General features: G+C 33.0%; 1 protein-coding gene across 1 annotated transcript; it reads left to right on the top strand.

Annotated features, from left to right (window-relative positions):
• Positions 1 to 745: 745 nt before the first annotated feature.
• LOC18042829 (laccase-15) lies at positions 746 to 4,434 on the top strand. The gene is made up of 6 exons (XM_006434514.2): positions 746 to 849; positions 1,694 to 1,845; positions 2,015 to 2,262; positions 2,379 to 2,507; positions 2,710 to 3,666; positions 4,304 to 4,434. The coding sequence occupies exons 1-6, from the start codon at positions 754 to 756 to the stop codon at positions 4,432 to 4,434; spliced, it is 1,713 nt and encodes a 570-aa protein (XP_006434577.2). The 5' UTR covers positions 746 to 753.
• Positions 4,435 to 19,269: the final 14,835 nt, after the last annotated feature.

Genomic DNA, 19,269 nt, shown 5'->3' with positions numbered 1-19,269 from the left:
AAAATGTATTTCAAAATAAGAATATTATTAGAAATGGCCCATTTCCCCTTTTTCTTTAAATTTTTTGTGTTAGGGGGTAAAAGGATAAGTGATATATATTAATTTTAATATGGAAAAAATGATAATCTCCCTATATTATATTTAGATATTATTTTTTTTACTTCACAGCAAGATAATGGCTCGACATTTACTAAAGAATTCGTCATGGAAATTTTGGCATAATTAAAACTTTCGTTCCAAAATTTTGTTCTTAAAATTACAGGTTATTCTCTCTATCTATAAATATAACCACCCTATTGAATGTTTTTGACATAATTTTAAACTAATATGACCAAGCCAGTTCAGAAATAACTAGTATGCATATCACTGTTTTTTTTTCTTTAAGACAGAAAAAAATGATACAACAATAATAAAACATGGTAAAAACATTAGAGTGGGTGCTAATAACCAAAAATGAAAGAAATGCTAAAGCTTAATTAGTGGTCATTTTTGTTTTAAGTTATCAATTGGCTAACGAAAATATCATGCAATTATGAAAAATATTATTGTAGAAATTGAGTCCCAATCAGCATTTTTGGGGCAATATACATATTTGGAATGTCTTAGTTCTTTCGGCTGTCCTTAAGCAATCAGTATCATAATAACGTGAGCAAATGATTCTCTTGCTCATCACTAACTTGTATAAGAACCCAAAAAAAAATTTCATTTGATCAATTGAAGAAGCAAAGTATTCTTATTATCAAAATTCGGAAGATGCTGCGTCTTCGCAATGGAACCTTCTGCTTAAAAATATTCTGCTTTCAGCTCTTGTTTAGCCTCCGCTCGGCTTCAAATGATTATCTTTTCGTGGTGAGTAGTACTGTACTTTCTCTTTCGATCGATCACAGAGAGGCAATTCATGATTTACAAAATTACACATGCTGTGAGATGCCTATGGATTTCCTAGTTGCACATTTTAAAGATATTTCCTTTGTTTATAATTATTTTTGCTTTCAAGAGCTTCTTTACTATATTTTTAGCTTTATGCATCCAGGATGGAGCCCGGCTATGTCCTAAGCAGCCACGGCCCCTTTTCCAAAAAAAAAAAAAAAACTCAAAATCAATTGAGAGATAGAAATAACTATTCACATTTTTGCCTCGAGATAGGTTTTTATTCTCTGGCTCATGCTAATTAAGGTTTATTTTCCTTTTTTTTATTATTATTATGGTCCCGAGTTTTATATGTAGTTCTTAGACTTGGCCTCTATAGGCTTTGTTTCTTTCCATCCTGGGGTCCAAATGTCACACACTCTCATGGGTAATTAAAGGTCTATAGGCAGGCATTAGGCCGAATACTGAAAATTTAAAAAGTATGTATTTCTGGGGCAAGACGTAAAACTCTTAAAGTTCGCTGGGCTAGAGAATAAAAAAAATCTATAATTTGGATTGAAATTATAAATTATCCGAATTAAAAATAAACATTTTTGTGAGGTGCTGCTCTAGCGATCAGTCTCTAGCTAGCTTCATGCATACCTGAGGGACGGGGAATCTATGCAATATCGTATTCGATTGGCTATTGACCATTTCTTCCCATTTTAATAACGATAAAAAAAAAATTGAATCGCATAAACTAAGAAATGTGAATATCGATAAATATTTTTCTTCTTTTTCTTCGCATAAGGATATACTACTGCATAATTAATTTTTTGTGTAGGTAAAGGAGGCTTCATATACAAGGCTATGCAGCACAAAGGATATCTTGACCGTAAATGGACAATTCCCTGGACCAACTATTAGGGTTTTTACAGGCGATACAATCTTCGTCGAGGTTTCTAATGAAGGCAAAGAAAATATCACCATTCACTGGTAAATATGTACAGCTAGCTCTTTTATTTCACTTAATTGTACTATAAAAAGGAAAAAAAAAAAAAGAGGATGTTTCTGTATCACCAATGAAATACTGAGCTTTTACCTTTGAGCTTAAGTTTTTAGCTCGATTGTAAACTTAACAGACTAGGGTTGATTTCACGTCCAGGCACGGAGTGAGACAGCCTAGGTATCCGTGGTCCGATGGTCCTGCATACATAACACAGTGCCCAATCAAACCTGGAGCAAGCTTCAGGCAGAAGATAATTTTTTCGGAAGAGGAAGGAACTCTTTGGTGGCATGCTCACAGTGACTGGTCACGTGCCACAGTACATGGAGCTATCATTATACAGCCGAGGCCTGAAACTGCTGGCTATCCTTTTCCTGAACCCAATGCGGAAGTTCCAATCATTTTGGGTAGTTTATTTTACGAAATTTATTTCACATAAATACTATCAAAAATCTTAATGAACGTAAATTAATGATCTAGTTAGTGTTAAAAACATTATGGCAAAAAAAAAAAAAAATTGTAGGAGAGTGGTGGAAGCAAGATGTGACGGAAGTTCGAAATGAACTACTTAGAACTGGGGGACTGCCAGCAGCATCGGACGCTTTTACTATAAATGGTCAACCTGGTGATTTATACCCATGCTCGAGTTCAGGTATAGATGCAATTAACACGTAATCGGGTTTAATTATTTTTTTTTTAAAAGTAAAATAATGTTGGATACGCCCGAGTCATTTCGGATTTTCAGTACATGAATTAGAGGAATAAAAAAGAAGAAAATTTACCAAAAATGTATCCTAATTAATAATGCTTTTATAATTCTTCTAACAACTAATTAATAATATTCTATATTGCAGAGACATTCACGCTAACAGTGGATGAAGGCAAAACTTATCTTCTCCGCATAATTAATGCTGCAATGGACGAAATGCTTTTCTTCTCCATTGCAAATCACGATCTCACAGTCGTGGGAACCGACGGTGCTTACACTAATCCATTAACAACCAGTTACATTACAATATCACCAGGACAAACCCTAGATGTGTTGTTTCAAGCCAACCAGAACCCTAATCTCTACTACATGGCTTCAAGTGTTTATTCCACTGCAGTCAATCTTGATTTCATCAACAACACGACAGCCACGGCTGTATTACAATACAATGGAAATTACACTCCAATTTCATCTCCTCCTTTACCTTATCTTCCTTCTAGGAATGACACAAATTCGGCCTTCCAATTTATCGGTAGCCTTCGGAGCTTGGCAAATGAAGATCATCCCATAGATGTCCCGTTAGACATTACCAGTTCGATATTTTCAACTGTTTCGTTAAACACATTGCCTTGTGAAAATGATAACAATTCGTGTGAAGGGCCGAATGGAACTCGACTTGCTGCTAGCTTGAACAACCAAAGTTTTGTTGAGCCATCACCAATTGCTATACTTGAGGCTTACTACGAACGCATCAATGGGGTTTATGGAGAGAATTTTCCAGACTTTCCGCCATATTTATTTAACTTCACAGCAGATGATTTGCCCACGATCTTACAGATTCCAGAACAAGGGACAGAAGTGAAAGTATTGGATTATGATTCAGCTGTGGAGATAAATTTCCAAGGGACAAACTTGGTTGCTGGGACAAGTCATCCAATACATTTGCATGGATACAGTTTTTTTGTTGTTGGATTTGGGTTCGGAAATTTTGACGAAGAAAAAGACCCATTAAATTATAATCTTATTGATCCTCCTCTCCGGACCATAGTGGATGTGCCTATTAGTGGCTGGGCTACAGTCAGATTCAGGGCAAGCAATCCTGGTAAGCAGCACTATTCTTCAACATCATTATATGTATGTATGTCGTCACTCATCACCATCATCTTTGATTCCTCCTTGTCTTCGATCTTATCAAGACTTGTCTCTATCATTTGGATCCTTGCTGATAACTTAAGCTTTTAGGTCAAGTAAATTTTCTAACAAAATATTAGAATGAAGGTCTCGTGTTTGTATCCCGGTGGCGAAATCATAATATTTAATTTGTGGGTCATTGTGTCATAAATAATAACTGATACAGGCTAAAGTATAGGAAAGGACGCGTTGAATGAAAATTTTCAGAAATGCATAGGATCATTTTGCAGTAAATGATAAATAATAGTGGCCAACATATAAAAAAAAAATCCAAATTTGAAGTCGAATTAAATTTATTACAAGAAAATATCTTTTCATACTATAGCATTAAAAAATTTCTATGGCAGGGCCATGGCCCCCTCAATAGCTTATCTAAATTTTTTGATTGACACATTTTACATGAGAAACTTACTAAGAATTTTTACCTATTAGTTTATATTTTTGGTCAAGCAATTTCTCTTCAGTCTTAACAGTTCCCATAATCATCATCATCATTAACATTTATCATTATAATGGTTATAATAATAATTATTATCATGATGGTACAGGAGTCTGGTTTATGCACTGTCATAGAGAGGAGCACCTTACATGGGGAATGAAGACGGTATTCATTGTAAAGAACGGAGAATCACCCCAAGAAAGATTGCTACCACCACCACCAGACGTGCCTCCTTGTTAAATTTATTAGTTTTGAAGCAATTTATGTAAATTAAATCCTGAAGCTTGCAAATTGATCTTACGAATCTGCTGTCTTCGCAGTTGAAAAAAAAAGGAATTACTTTCACCCTTAAGAACTCTCTATTAGTTAGGCTTAACAATTTAGATTTCAAAAGTTGTGGTAATGCATCACATGAACTTTTATAAGAAATATCAAAGAGAAAACAACATAATTTCTTTAAATAAATAAATACATGCCTCACAATTAATTATATTGAGCATTTATATTAATTTTTTTTTCCTATAAAATGATATGATATTTATATTTCGAGCGGTGGGATGATGGAAATTTCCAATTTCAGCTTTACACATTGAGAAATATTTTATTACAACAAATCATTTAAGAAAGGAATAATTTCGGAGAACCTTGGAAACATGAGACTTTTGAAGTTTCATCCATAAGGAAACTTTAACGTCACAGATGACAAAATTAAATTTGAAGAAAAGTACAGGAAAAAAATAAAATTTGAAGTACAAAAATATTCAAAGAAACCCCAAATAGAGACATAACCCCTTGTTAACATGAGAAAATCCATTCATTTAGTTGGGTCAAGTTGTTAAGCATTTTCCAATTGAAAATGTCGTGGGGAAAGACAATTTGCATTCATTTTTTTTTTAACACATCAACAATAATAATATTTTAATTGACACAGAGACTTTAGATGGTCCGTTATTTATCGTTTTGTTTTCTACCGACATGTCATTCATGAGACAAGAAATCGGAATAGACTTGTTGAAATGTGCGTTGTATAATTGATATAAGGGAAAATATCCACCGTCCACCTATTTTTTACACATTTTTCAAAAATACACAATTCCTTCATTTTTTAGTTAGAATCCACCTAAAGTTACATTTTTTTTCATTTTTCCACTTCCGTTTGGAATCCGTTAAGAAAACTAACGGAAACTTAATAAAATGACCATTTTACCCCCAAAACGAAAATTACAATTTCACCTTAAAAAATACCAAAAATAATAAGATTTAATGATGAATATCATTATTGGTACTTTAATGAAGTACAAAAAAATCTTAACTACTAGAGATTATAACTCAATTAATAATAAAACTCTATTTATCTTAAATTCAATTGATGATTTGTGAGATTAGGCTATTTTTAATACTACTGTTATAATTTAGCATTCTAATTACAGATATATTTAAAAAAAAACATGCATTTGATGGTTATGGAATTAATTTATTTATTGACCGATGGGGAAAATAATTAGATTTAATCTAATTATTTTTTATAATTTTTAAGGTGAAATTGTAATTTTCGTTTTGGGGGTAAAATGATCATTTTTTAAAGTTTCCGTTAGTTTTCTTAACGGATTCCAAACGGAAGTGGAAAAGTGAAAAAAAATGTAACTTTGGCTGGATTCCAGCCAAAAAATGAAAGAATTGTGTATTTTTGAAAAAAGTGTAAAAAATAGGTGGACGGTGGATATTTTCCCTTGATATAATCTAAAGCTTGAAATATATATAGACATGTGACTTTTATATGTGTCAATAGACTAGCCCATTGATCGAATAGTTGATTAGTGGAAAGTACTATTAGCTAGATTTGGATACATATGGACCCAAAGTGCTCCCCAACAATTTCTCGGACTTGACTAGCTTACAGAATCTGTAAACTACAGACTGCAGCATCAGCCGTTGGATGTGGAGTGAGAAACTAAACAATAGACAATCGGATGGTGGGATGACGGGAGATGTTTGTTACAGAATCTGTACCATAGACAGGTCCGAATTTCTCAGTGTTTGTTGTTTGCGTGTAATATAAAGAACCCAAAATTACACGCAAAAATAATATCTATTCGGTCCTCTTGCCGATTAGTTGGTCCACTTGGCCCAATTTTGTTAAGACGGTTAAAGTTGGAGAAGTCGTAATATTCCAATTTTGTTACTACAATGAAAACTTTCATTTTATTAATGAAAGTATTTACTAGCTTTTAGTCACCTTACATTATAATGTAAGGTACATAATTATTCCACAGTTGTTTGATAAAAATTTAACGATTGTGGAAAAAATATGATTTTATTATGTAAGATTTTCATTAAACAGTTATTAAAAAATTATGTAACTTACATAATAATGTAAAATAACAAACTACTGTTTACTATAACAGTCCGCTCTTACATTATATCATATTTTCCGCTTCGTTCAGATCCACCACAAAAGTCTCATAATGCTTGAGATTCTTACATCCCTCACACTGGAGTGTTACGATTGCCATCTTATTATGATTCTTCTTTTTCTGCTTTATTTTTACAAAAACGCAAATAGAAGCAATCAATTCTACAATAAAGCAGTAGTGTAATCCACGTCTTTTAGTTTTTAATCATTATTATCTCTCATTGAATCACATAAAATAACAATAAACGTCATCATATTATTCCAATTCAGTAATAAAACTTTGTATCAATCTTTTCTTCATTCCTTGGCCTTTGCTTTTAAAGAAAATGAAGCTTCCGTCGGGCAAGCTCAGAATTTCGGCAGTTCAAAATATCTGTCTTTGGATTTGAAGTTGGTTATATATTTTGGTGCTTAAATTTATGTTTGATGGACGGAACTATCTTGCTTACGTTATACCAAACACCCAATTTTAACATTTTCTTTAACAGTCCTCATTGTTTTTGGTAAATAATAAAAACTTATAAATTTTGAAAATTTTACACAATAAGCCCTAATTAAAATATAATAATTTTAGAATTCTAAAAACTTTATTTGGCATTTTCTTCAGCAATCTCTACTATTTTTTGTAATATTAAAAACTATAAATTTCAATTATTTTACAAAATAAACCCCAATTAAAATATGAAAATTTTAAATTCTAAAAAATTATTCTCTCTCGGTTTTCTTCTCAATTATTTTTTTCTGCTTTGATCTTAATTTATTCATTTATCCAACATATAATTCTTCTAAAATATCAAAAAATAGAGAGTCTTCTAACCACATAATTAGATTAATTTCTTGAACACAAAATCTAATAAAAATAATGCTTGCATTCTCTTAAAAGAAATCTATTGTGTTTATTTTTATTTATTTTTACTACTATAATAAGAAAAGAACTGTATCTTGCTCTCTATAACAAAATCTAAACAATTAGGGTCTATTGAATGGGGTTAAAGATGGTGACATATGTTTATTTTACTAAAATTTAATTCCAATATAGTGTTTGGCATTGATAAGTAAATTAAGAATAATAGAGTTGGTGCCAACCAAATTATCATATGATAATTAATTTTTTGCCCTAAGGGGACCCTTTGAATAATTTTTTTAGACTAAATTTATATCTTATGCTAACAATTATAAGGTTATATGATATTGAGCAAATTTATAGAAATAAAAGTTAAGCTTCATTTATTTAATTAAAATAATTATTTATCCCTATAAGTAACAATATCTTAAATGGTAAAACATTAAATGGGTATTTTATTTTAAAATATATATATATACTAAAAATTGGGATTTTTTGTAATTGATATTTTAAATAAATGGATGTGGGGAGTATTTTAACAAGTTAAAATAATCCATCCATTATTTTGTATATCTAAATATATTCATTTATTAAATTACCTGGACCCATATAAAGATCATAAAATATTTTGATGAACTTATGTGTCAAAATCTTGAAATTTAACATTTTTTTTTATAAAACAAAAGGGGCTGCAGTGTTAATAACCAAGTAATTGCATCATTGCCATTGGAATAGCTTTTGCAACTCTTGGGTTGAATCTAATGGTTGGATCACAAAAAGACAAAAAATGAGGTACCAAATCACGGTTGCAAGGTAGCTGGACCCATGTTTGATATTGACAAATGAAGAAAAATTTTACCCAACTTTTATTGTTTTATAAAAGCTTCATCTATAAATATGATAACAGCTAGTCTCATTTAAGCATTCATAGCGTCAAATTTGAACAAAAAGAGTTATTTATTTGCTGAAAAATGTTGCCAATCATGAAAATTTCAGGTTTCCATATATTGGGATTTTTGTTATTGACGAGTTACTTCCTTCATTGCCCATCTGTAGTTTGTCAAAAATTTGAAGTAAGTAATTATTTGTTGTCCAATAACGATCATAATCCTGCAAAAATATCAATACAAAGCTCAGTTCGAATACAAAACGCAGAAATACATAATGTGCGTGTGTGTGTCTATATATATATATAACCCATTCCTTTCAGGTTGAGGATGTTCCATACACAAGGCTTTGCCGCACAAAGAAAATAATGACCCTAAATGGACAGTTCCCTGAGCCAACTTTGTACGCCCACAAGGGTGGTACAACTATAGTTGATGTGTACGATAAAGCCAATTAACACATAATATTACATTGGTGTTACAAGGAGGTGGCTACGGTACAGATTCTGTAACATACAGACCAGGTTAGCCGGCCCCCCAAGGGTGCCATTTGCTTGCTTTGTTTCCACATGCAGGGACACGTGGAGTGCATGGAGTGGGGGATGTATGTTACAGAATCTGTAACATAGACTTCTCCTGGTGTACAAATACCTCTCTCTACTCTCCTCTTGTGTATATATTGATTTATCTGGCCAGTGCAAACGTCTACCATGCATTTCTTTTGGGATCTTTTAGTTGTACTTGGTATGCTTTATCTCTTATTTTTGTCCAAATGTTCAAAAAATGAAAATATATCTGCACTAGATAAATACTTTATATATTGCTACAATCTCGAACAGTATGAAATAAATTCATTTACAAGATTTAGTTTGTAGGCACGGAGTGAAACAGCCAAGGAACCCATGGGGGGATGGTCCTGAATATATAACACAATGTCCAATAAAACCTGGAGAAAAAATTTAGCCAAAAAGTCAAATTTTCTTCAGAAGAAGGAACCATTTGGTGGCATGCTCATAGTGATTGGTTAAGAACAACGGTTCATGGAGACATTGTTGTTTATCCTAAGAAGGGAACTTATTATCATTTTCCCAAGCCTCATGATGAAATGCCCATCATCTTGGGTATTATTTTCATTAATTTCAACCAATAATCTTTAAAAATAATGCACAGCTGAGTGATGAAAGAAAGGCGTGATCGAGATTTATGATCAATTCATCAAATCAGGAACAAATCCTAATGTTTCAGATGCTTATCTCATTAACGGCTAACCCGTTGATCTTTTTCTTAGTTCAAAATTAGGTAAGGATTTTTCAATCCCTCTTAATGTCTTTGTCAAGAAAATGATCAAAACTCCCCTTGTTGTTTTTGTAAATTAGTTAATTTTCCTCATGTTCGAAACTTATTTAAGAAACTCCCACCCGATTAAAAAATTGTCAACTTTTCAACACATAAAAGTTGGAAATTAGCATTATTTTAATGGTATTAAGGGTTTGATGGATTCTTTTTTTTTTTAGTCTTAACCACGAGGTATCCTGGGGAGGGCCCCAACTGTGGGAGACACCTTTAAGCCCGTACCACAACTCAGATTAAAAGTCCCCGCTCGAACCGGGAGGCACAAGTTCTCAGCCCGTACCACAACCCAGACTAAAAGTCCCCGCTCGAACCGGGAGGCACAAGTTCTCCCAACAAAGGCGACTTTCCTGCAACTCGAACTGGGGAACAAACCCAATCAAGCCACTTAAGGGGACTCAATTGCCAGTGGAGCCAACACTTTATTGGTAGGGTTTGATGGATTCTGAAACAGGAGAAAATTAGAAAGTAATTAATTTACTGCAATAACAAGGATTTTTTTAATCATTTTTTTCCTCTATCTTTTGCTTCAAATTGCATTGTTTTTCCTCTTTATTCATAAACTTTGATTGATTACAAAGTTTCAACATTAGGCGATTCTCTATTACCGATGTTGGTATGTTTTAAAATGTAATTAGAAAATGTTAGGCCTTCACACATCAGAATTTTTTTTTTCTCCCCAATTACAACTTTGTTTTACTTGATTATATATATTTTTCACCATTACTTTCAACTTTCTTAAAGACACATTCAAGTTACTGATGGAATTGGGCAATACTTATCTCCTCCGCATGATCAACGCCGGCCTGGAGGACCCCGTCTCCTTCGCTGTCGCAAAACATGAGCTCACAATTGTGGGAGTCGACGGCAGCTACACCAAGCCATTAAGTAGAATACCTGACAATTTCACCAGGACAAATCATTGACGTCTTGATAAAAGCTAACCAAATTCCAAACAAATATTACATGTCAGCCAAGGCTCATTCCAGCGCCACCGACGTCTATGACGACAACACCACCACCACTGCCATTGTCCAATACGAGGGACTTTACCCATCTTCCAAAACTCCTTTGCCAAATCTTCCTTCTTATGATGACACAAAAGCTTCCGTTAATTTCTTACAAAACCTCACTACCTCAGACACCTAGACAGTGACCATCACAAATATAACGTGCCCAAAAAGTTAAACAAGAAATTATTTTTCACAATTTCTGTCAACTCATTGCCCTGTGACAAAGACACGTGCTTGCTTCTAGTATTAGTAACAGAAGCTTTGCCGCCCCATACACTGACATTTTAAAAGCTTAATATAAACGTGTTAGCGGCATATACAGTGATAATTTCCCTGCAAAGCCTCCTCTATTCTTCGATTTCACGGCGGATAATCTGCCGCTGAATTTAAGAGTGCCGAGAAAGGCCACGGATTGAGGTGAAAGTGCTTGAGTATAATACGGCGGTGGAGATTGTTTTTCAGGGGACAGATTTGCTGGCAGGGACTGATCATCCAATGCATTTGCATGGTTACAGTTTTTATGTGGTGGGTGGGGGATTTGGTAATTTTGATAGAGCTAAGGATGCTAAGAGATTTAATTTTGTTGAACCTTCTCTTCAGAATACAATTATGGTGCCTAAGAATGTTGGGCTGCCATTAGATTCACAGCAAACAATCCGGGTATGCGGCATTATTTTTCATTGTGCATGGTTAATATTGTTATTCCTATTCCTACTTAAAAATCATGGACTTATTTGATCAATATGGAAAGCTTGTTAAGTAGAGAAATATTCTTCCATTCTTCCAAATATTATGGAGTTATAATAATGTTAAAAAAGATCGTCACCAATGGATCTCTCCACCCCACACACCGTGTAAGCCATCCCACTTCAAATAAATAACTATTACATATCATATTATTTTTTAATAATATCAAATAAAGTAGAATTTTGAACAATTAAATAATTAAATCCCCGTTAATAGTTTTAACTTAAGGTACAAAAGCGCATATTTTAGACAATTTAGTCATTTTATATTATAAGGATAAAATATTCAAATTAAAATTATATTACACAACCTTAGTGATAAAAAATGGTCAAGAGACTTATGTATAAAAACAGATTTAATTGATTAATTATTTAAGCTTTTTCTTTATTATAATTTCTAAAAAATAAAGTGAAATTTTTATAAATAATTTTTAAAAATAGAGTGCGTTTACATAAATTTTTAGGCTGAAAATATCCCCACCACCCTGGCAATATATTTTTTTTTTTGGGAACTCTTCAAGTCAAGGAAATTTTCAATAAAATTGTCATTAACTAATCATAATTGTTAGACCAAATTATGAAAGGCCCAAAACCCACAAAAAATATAGGCCCAATAAAAATATTTTATATAAAATAACACAGATTTATTATCTATAAGAACAACTAAGGACTTACAATTCTAATTAAAATATCTGAATTCAAGATATGACAAAACGCCAAAAGCGTGATTTATCAAAGAAAAACCTAAGTCTATTCTTTACAAAGCATGACGTAAGTCCATTCTTATAAATAATGATGTAGGTTATAAAGAATGACCTAGGTTCATTTCTTATAAAAAATGACTTAAGAACTTAGAAAATATTTTTAAGTAAAATGCCTAAAGTGTGAGTTTTCGACAAACTGCCAAATGTATGATTCAATAAAGAATGACCTAGGTCCATTATTTACAAATAAGAGCGCACGAGCTACTAAGTATTCTACTGAATGCACCTATTGACAAATATACATTCTATAGAATAGACCTATGATAAATACACATTTTATGGAATGGGCCTACAAATAAATACACATTTTACAGAATACACCTACGAACAATACACATTCTACGAAATGCAGTTACGGATAAATATACATTCTACGAAATGCACCCACGGGCAATTATATGTGTTGAGTGTTAGAAAATGCATATTTATAAAGGAGAAAACCGTCATTTTACATTTCAAGTCTTACTAACAACCCTTACTTTTATGTATTTAACATTCTTATGATTTAATTACGTGTGTTTTATTTTAATTAAGTAATTTATGTATTTTAGGGGCATTATAGTCATTTCACAATAAAGGAGAGATCAGACGGCAAAACGGACATCACTTTTGAACTCAGGACGGTCGAAAACCTTAGGAGGAGCATAAAAGGAAAAATGGCACTATTCACATGTACGGTACTATTCACGTGTACGATACTGTATACGTTACTGTTCACGACACTGTTCACATAGACGGATGATGACGTGGCATTGACCGATGATGTGGCATTGACTGATGAGGTGTCACGATCCTGTTGGACTAAAATTCTTATGTACTGTTGATGGTGACGTGGCAGCATATCAGTGGACGAAAAATCTCGCGTACGGTGCATGCATCACACAGGATTATTTTCAACCAAACCGCGTTACTGTTCATCCGGGTCAAACCGCGTTACTGTTCAAAGTCGGGTCAAACCGTGTTACTGTTCATCCGCGTGGTCAAACCGTGGACTGTTGACTGATGACGTGGCGCAATCCTGAGCGTCCAAACTATTTTTAATCCGATGGCCATGATTTACTCCATGTATCTATAAAAAGGGGGCCTCCCCCCCCTAATTTGATATCTCTGAATCCATTTTTGGGATCCATTTTCTGTAATTCCTTCTCCATCTTGTATTTTCTTCGTATTTTAATAAATTCCCATTTTGCCTCTAGTTCAACTATGAGTGGCTAATTTTCTTTCAAGCTTGGGTTGAAGGTGAAGTCTCAACATGTGTCATGGGCTTAATTTGGTAAATTTATTTTCTCTTCCCCTCTAATTTTTGTGGATGTTTTGACTTCTCGTCGACAAATAATAATAGTCTTGTCTAGATACCGCCTTGGTTACACCGGCTCTCTAGTATAAGGTTATTATTATTTGGCACGATAAGCCCTTAGCACCATATTGATTAGAGCGTGGTTCATGAGGTGTGGATTCCCCCCTCATGATTTAATTGGCATTAATACGGATTATTTAGCCCATGATGCATGTTGATACGGATCCAGATACCCAAGTACGTCATTTCAATAGATCTTCGCTTCAATTTATTCTCGTCATTTCAATTCCAATTTCAGAATTTATTATCGCCATTTTAATTTAAGTTTTAGCATATTCCAATCATTTCCACCACAAATCCAATCACCCATTCACAAAAATTAATTCTACACAATTAAAATCCACCTCCTCGTGGGATCGACACTCGTCACCATTAATCTATACTACAACAGATTCGTGCGCTTGCGAGTACATTAAAATTTGCACAACAATATGCATCTTATAGAATGTGCGAACGGGCTAATAAACATTCTACGGAATGAGCATACTACCTAACAAATATTCTGAGGAATGCGCTTGCGGGCAAAATGTTGCAAAATCAATCCTCTTTGTAAGGAGTCAATATAAGTGCTGAATTTAAGCTAAAATACATTAAAGGTTAATGGCCCAAAAACATTCAAATGTCCAAAGATTACTTGTCATGAGCAAGCATTGATACATATGAATATGTGTCTCCATGCATGGGTTTTGACTGACACTTGTCACAAGAAAAGTGACACATAACCTCTCCAATTGACTTTAAGTTGCATATATAAAGGCTAAGACCCCCCCCCCTCCCCCGATTTGAAGGTAAGAGAAAAAATGGTACTAAATGAGTTAGAAAAACTCAGTCCATCTCACTCTTGATTTTCTCTATCTAAAAATTGAGTAAAAAGAACTAAATTGAGCGTCAGAGGGTTATCGACGGCACGCGGAAACCCTTTGATGATTGTTTATTTTTGCAGAACAATTAATCACAAGAAATCATGTGATTTGAGACACTTACTTTAAGAAAAAAAAAATTACAGAACTCAATTTAAAAGAAAGTTCGAAATACAAATTAATCATTTTACATTAAGTAAAAATTTACGTCATCAATAATATTATTGGTATTTATTAACAGGAGCATGGTTCGTCCACTGCCATTTAGACCATCATCAGAGCTGGGCCATGCAAATGGCATTCATTGTGAAAAATGACAGATGTGCAAAAGCAAAAATGCTGCCTCCACGTAACATATGCCACCACGTTGAAGGAGTAGCCCACAAATTTATTGTGTTCACTGTAGTATTTCGTTTCTTTTTTTTTGTTGAAGTGTGTGAACTGTACAAGTTGTGTCACAAAGGGTAATTTTTAAAAACCTCCCCTGAGGTTTAGGCTTGTTGCAAATAGATGGCGAGAATCTGTTTATTTGTAAAAAAATTTCTACCGTCAGTTAATTTTAACATTGACCGTTAATTGACTATGCAAAGATAATATTGCCCTTAACAATAGTTTGTAAACTGACATAACTAAAAAAAAAACTAAATTGTTGGCGCGAAAAGCACAAACCCTATTTTTTGACAATTTTATCCTTGTCAATTCCAAAGATTTACAATATCATAGGTAAAGATTATGACCATTTCATTTTCAAGTTTTTAATTTTATCTTTCTTGTAGGAACTTTAAGGAAATATCAATAATTTAAAAAAGATTTTTTAAATTTTAAATTTTATCTTTTTGGTAGGAACTTTAAGAAAATATCAATAATTTAAAGAGGGTAAAATAGCCAACAATTTTAGTTTTTTTTTTAGTTATTTCCATCTACAAACTATTGTTAAGGGTAATATTGTCTTTGCACAGTCAACTAACGGTCAATGTTAAAATTAATTGACGGTAGGAGGTTTTTTACAAATAAACAAATTCTCGCCATCTACTTACAACAAGCCCAAACCTCAGAGGAGGTTTTTAAAAATTACCTTGTCACAAAAATCAACTTTTAATTTGAATTTCTTGGGGATCAAATGGAGTGTAATACCCCACACCCTTACAAATAGAGAGAGAGAGAGAGAGAGAAAAGAGGGAAGAAAAGCTCGCGGGGGAAAAGAGAACCGGGTCAACCCGAACCGCGAACGTAACCCGACCGGATCTCGCCGTTCCCGCCACCTCACCAGCCAAGGTTGGTATCGATCGGAAGCTTGTGCGATGTCGGTCATCTCAATGCCATCTTTATCGCCGGAAAATGTCCGGAAAGCCACCGTGAAAAGCCACAGGATCGCCGCATCAATTCGCTGGGATTTTTCTGATTTCCGGTGACGTTACCACTTGAGTTTTGTTCCCCACCATGCCCTCTGCCATTTCCAGCCATCCACTGCCATTGGGGACGTCGTTTTGCCTCCGATCGGCCATTTAAGCATTCGCGGTTTCCGAGCTAGATTTCGGTGCCGTCGCTGCGCGTGGGAAGTCACCGTTGCCACCGTTGGACTCAGTGTGGCCATAATTTTCAGACCTGAGCTTCCCGTCGCCATCAGTTGAATTCCGATCACCGTCGGTCGGCAAGGGCATTTCAGTAATTTCACACTCTGAGGGCAATTTTGTAATTCCAGACTTTGTGGGTATTTTAGTAATTGCTGAAATTGAGGATAAGTTGTTAATTTATGGTTTTGAGGTTAAATTGGTAAATTATGATTTTAGGGGTATTTTGATAATTTTGAATTCAAGGGTATTTTAGTATTTTAATATTCAAATTGACATTATTTGAGGTTAAGTATGGAATGTGATTATATTGAGAAGTTTGAGAATATTAGAGTTTATGATTATAATTTAATTTTATCTTGTGAGAGTATTTTTATTTATTTTTAGGCCAATGATATCGATACGTATTTATTTATTGAGGATGTTAGGAGGTAAGTAAATTAAATTTTTAAATGAATCACAATAAATAATATTATATATTTGACATATTTGAAAAACCTATTTTGATATATACGGATATGGATTTATATGATCTGTCGATGTGTTTATGTGATGCGTTGATATGATGTGTTATTATATGTTATGTGTGTTTATGGACACGAGCATACATATGTGTGAAATTTCATTGGCATGAGCACGAAAATGTATTATGTTTTCTATAAAATAAAAAAAAAGTGGATTTTAGCAAACAAAATTTGAAGAAAGAAAGATTGTTTTACAGTTTTGGCTTGGATGCTTGAATTCGATACTGGCTTAGTGGAGGATATTTTGGATGTTATATTGTGTTTATGAGATAAGTGGGCGAGAGACGTGTTGACGTGAAGTCGAAAGTGTATGAAAGTTATGAAAGTTAAAGGAGTGTCCTACTAAGCAATAATTGAATGAAGGTAGCTCAAGTTGAAATAAGTGATTTGACAGAGAATGCGAAAGTTTGAAAATTACATAATGAGATTTCGATAATTTATTTTACAATGCTTTTCGAATACCATGGCACATCATCCATTTGCATATGTATGTATGTATATACTTTGGTAGATGAAAAATTGGTTTACTTATTGAGTTTCTTACTCATTATAATTTATTGTGATTCAGTTTTCATTAATCAGAATTGATTCATGATGGGTTACAAGAAGAATATAAATTGAGGACGGTAGATGATTTGGCATAAATTTTAAATTATTTCGTTGCAGATTGTGTAATACATTTATATTTTGAGGCTCGAATTTTTATGGATTGTAAAAGGATTAGAATTATTTTTTTTAAGAACATATATTAGAACCGCAGTTAGATTCGCCCTGTGAAGCTTGGGCGAGTCGTTACATAAAGAAAGAAATACCCAAATTAAGTTGACGGAACGCAAAGATAATAGTCAAAGATGATAGACACCTTTGGAGAATTTGATTATTGTGGGTTCAATTGATTGTATTGTCCCTACAACTTTATGTAGTGATCTTATTGGCAAACGTTAGTATATCTCAAAATTTTAATCAATTTAGTTGGAAGCGTGTTCAAGAGACACAATCTTAGATAAAGATTGTGAGTCTTTAGATTAAAACAAATTGAAAGATTGAGATGTAATGAATTTTATGATATAGTATATTAATGCTATAATATTTATTTTCTTTATTCTCCTTCCTCCTCGTCAGTGTTCTTTTTTTCTTTTCTCTTTTGTTAACTTTTTTTCCTCCATTGTTTTCTCTCTCTAATTTTATGAAAGAATCCGAACTCCCTTTCTTATCTATTTCTTCCCCTCTCTCCTTCTCCTCAAACGCTTTCAGTTTTCCTTACTATAAATATTCTATCAATTAATTCTTTTGAAGCAAATCTGGCCTGTTCATCCATTCAAAAAAAAAAAAAAATTTCTGGCCTGTTCAATTTAAGTATGGACATTTTACTTATAAAACCATAACAAAATTCGCTAGCCCAAGTTCTAATAAATTTTCAGTTATAATTACAAAAAAAAAAAAAATAAGGATTACGGACTAATTATTTTTATTAAATATAATACATAGACAAATTTTTTCTATCGTTTCCTTAAAGCTCTTATGACGTTCATTAATTTATTTCTACCGGTAAAGAACAAGCTGGATACTTAAATCGAATCTCCATCAAGATTTGCCAATAATAATTTAAAATTAATGTTAACTTTGAAAACAAAAATTCAGAATATACTTTTCAAAACATATAACATATTTTATTTTGTTTGGGTAAATAGTTAGATTCCCAAGTTCTTTTTTAATTAAAAAAATGGCATAGTTAACCAACAAATTAAGTTCACGCAATCAGAACAATCCCATACTCCAATAAATTAACCTAAAATATCTACTAGGATCTTGGTTTTTACTTTGTAAGTGGCTTAAACAATAATATGAGATTAATTATATAATATGTCGGTGCCAATTATGAAGTTAGAAACAAAGACGAGCTCCAACAAGTTATTAACATCATGAGCTCAGAACTTCGTGTTCTTTCTTTCATAGGATGTTTTGTTAATAAATTACTCTCGAGTCTTACTTAATTCACTGAATCAATGTAAGTGTTAATTAAGAAACTTGATTAAATCACAAGTATCGTGGGTTTCGGCACCGACACTTTTAACCCCATTTGCTTTTACTTATTTGTTTATTTAACACCATCTTATTTTATTTATTTTTATATTTGTGAAACCCTACAGGCTCGAAGATGAAGCCTAACGTCCAGTTTCCTAAAATATTTTAATTATATTTTAAGGGGGTTAGTTTAACCAAATCCTATTCATAAGATTGATGTTCTACTCGTTCGTTCGTTGTTCTTTTAATTAATTAGTTTGTTCAATATGCACCCTTTAAGGAAACAGTCTTAAGGGACCCACCAAACTACTACAAGCATAAGTGTAACCATCTTTTCTCAATATATTTTTTTTCAATTCATTTAATAGATTCACATGTGCTTCGGTTGGTGAAACTTGGTGAGAATTATTGTCACAGATGAAGTTTTTATTTATTTTTTAATCTTTTATAATCTCTAGTATTATTAACTTATAAGCTCATATCTTAGTCAATGGTTACGTGCATTTACTAATTTTATTAGGTCACCAAATTAAGAGAAGTTGATATCGATCTTCCCATCGGCTAAAAGATTCAGTTACTGTATTGAGAGTAATGGTATTGAGGATTTCTCCTTTTAGCAATTATCTAACCGATCTTCCGATTTTCCAAGGCTTTACTATTAACATACATTAGTAGTCAGGCCTTTGCCATGGATCAAAATTCTCATCATCTTAATAATTGC

Source organism: Citrus clementina, unplaced genomic scaffold, assembly GCF_000493195.1.
Source record: "Citrus clementina cultivar Clemenules unplaced genomic scaffold, Citrus_clementina_v1.0 scaffold_5, whole genome shotgun sequence".
In the NCBI taxonomy this organism is placed as follows: Eukaryota; Viridiplantae; Streptophyta; class Magnoliopsida; order Sapindales; family Rutaceae; genus Citrus; species Citrus x clementina.
This window is presented reverse-complemented; position numbering and strand designations above follow the sequence as displayed.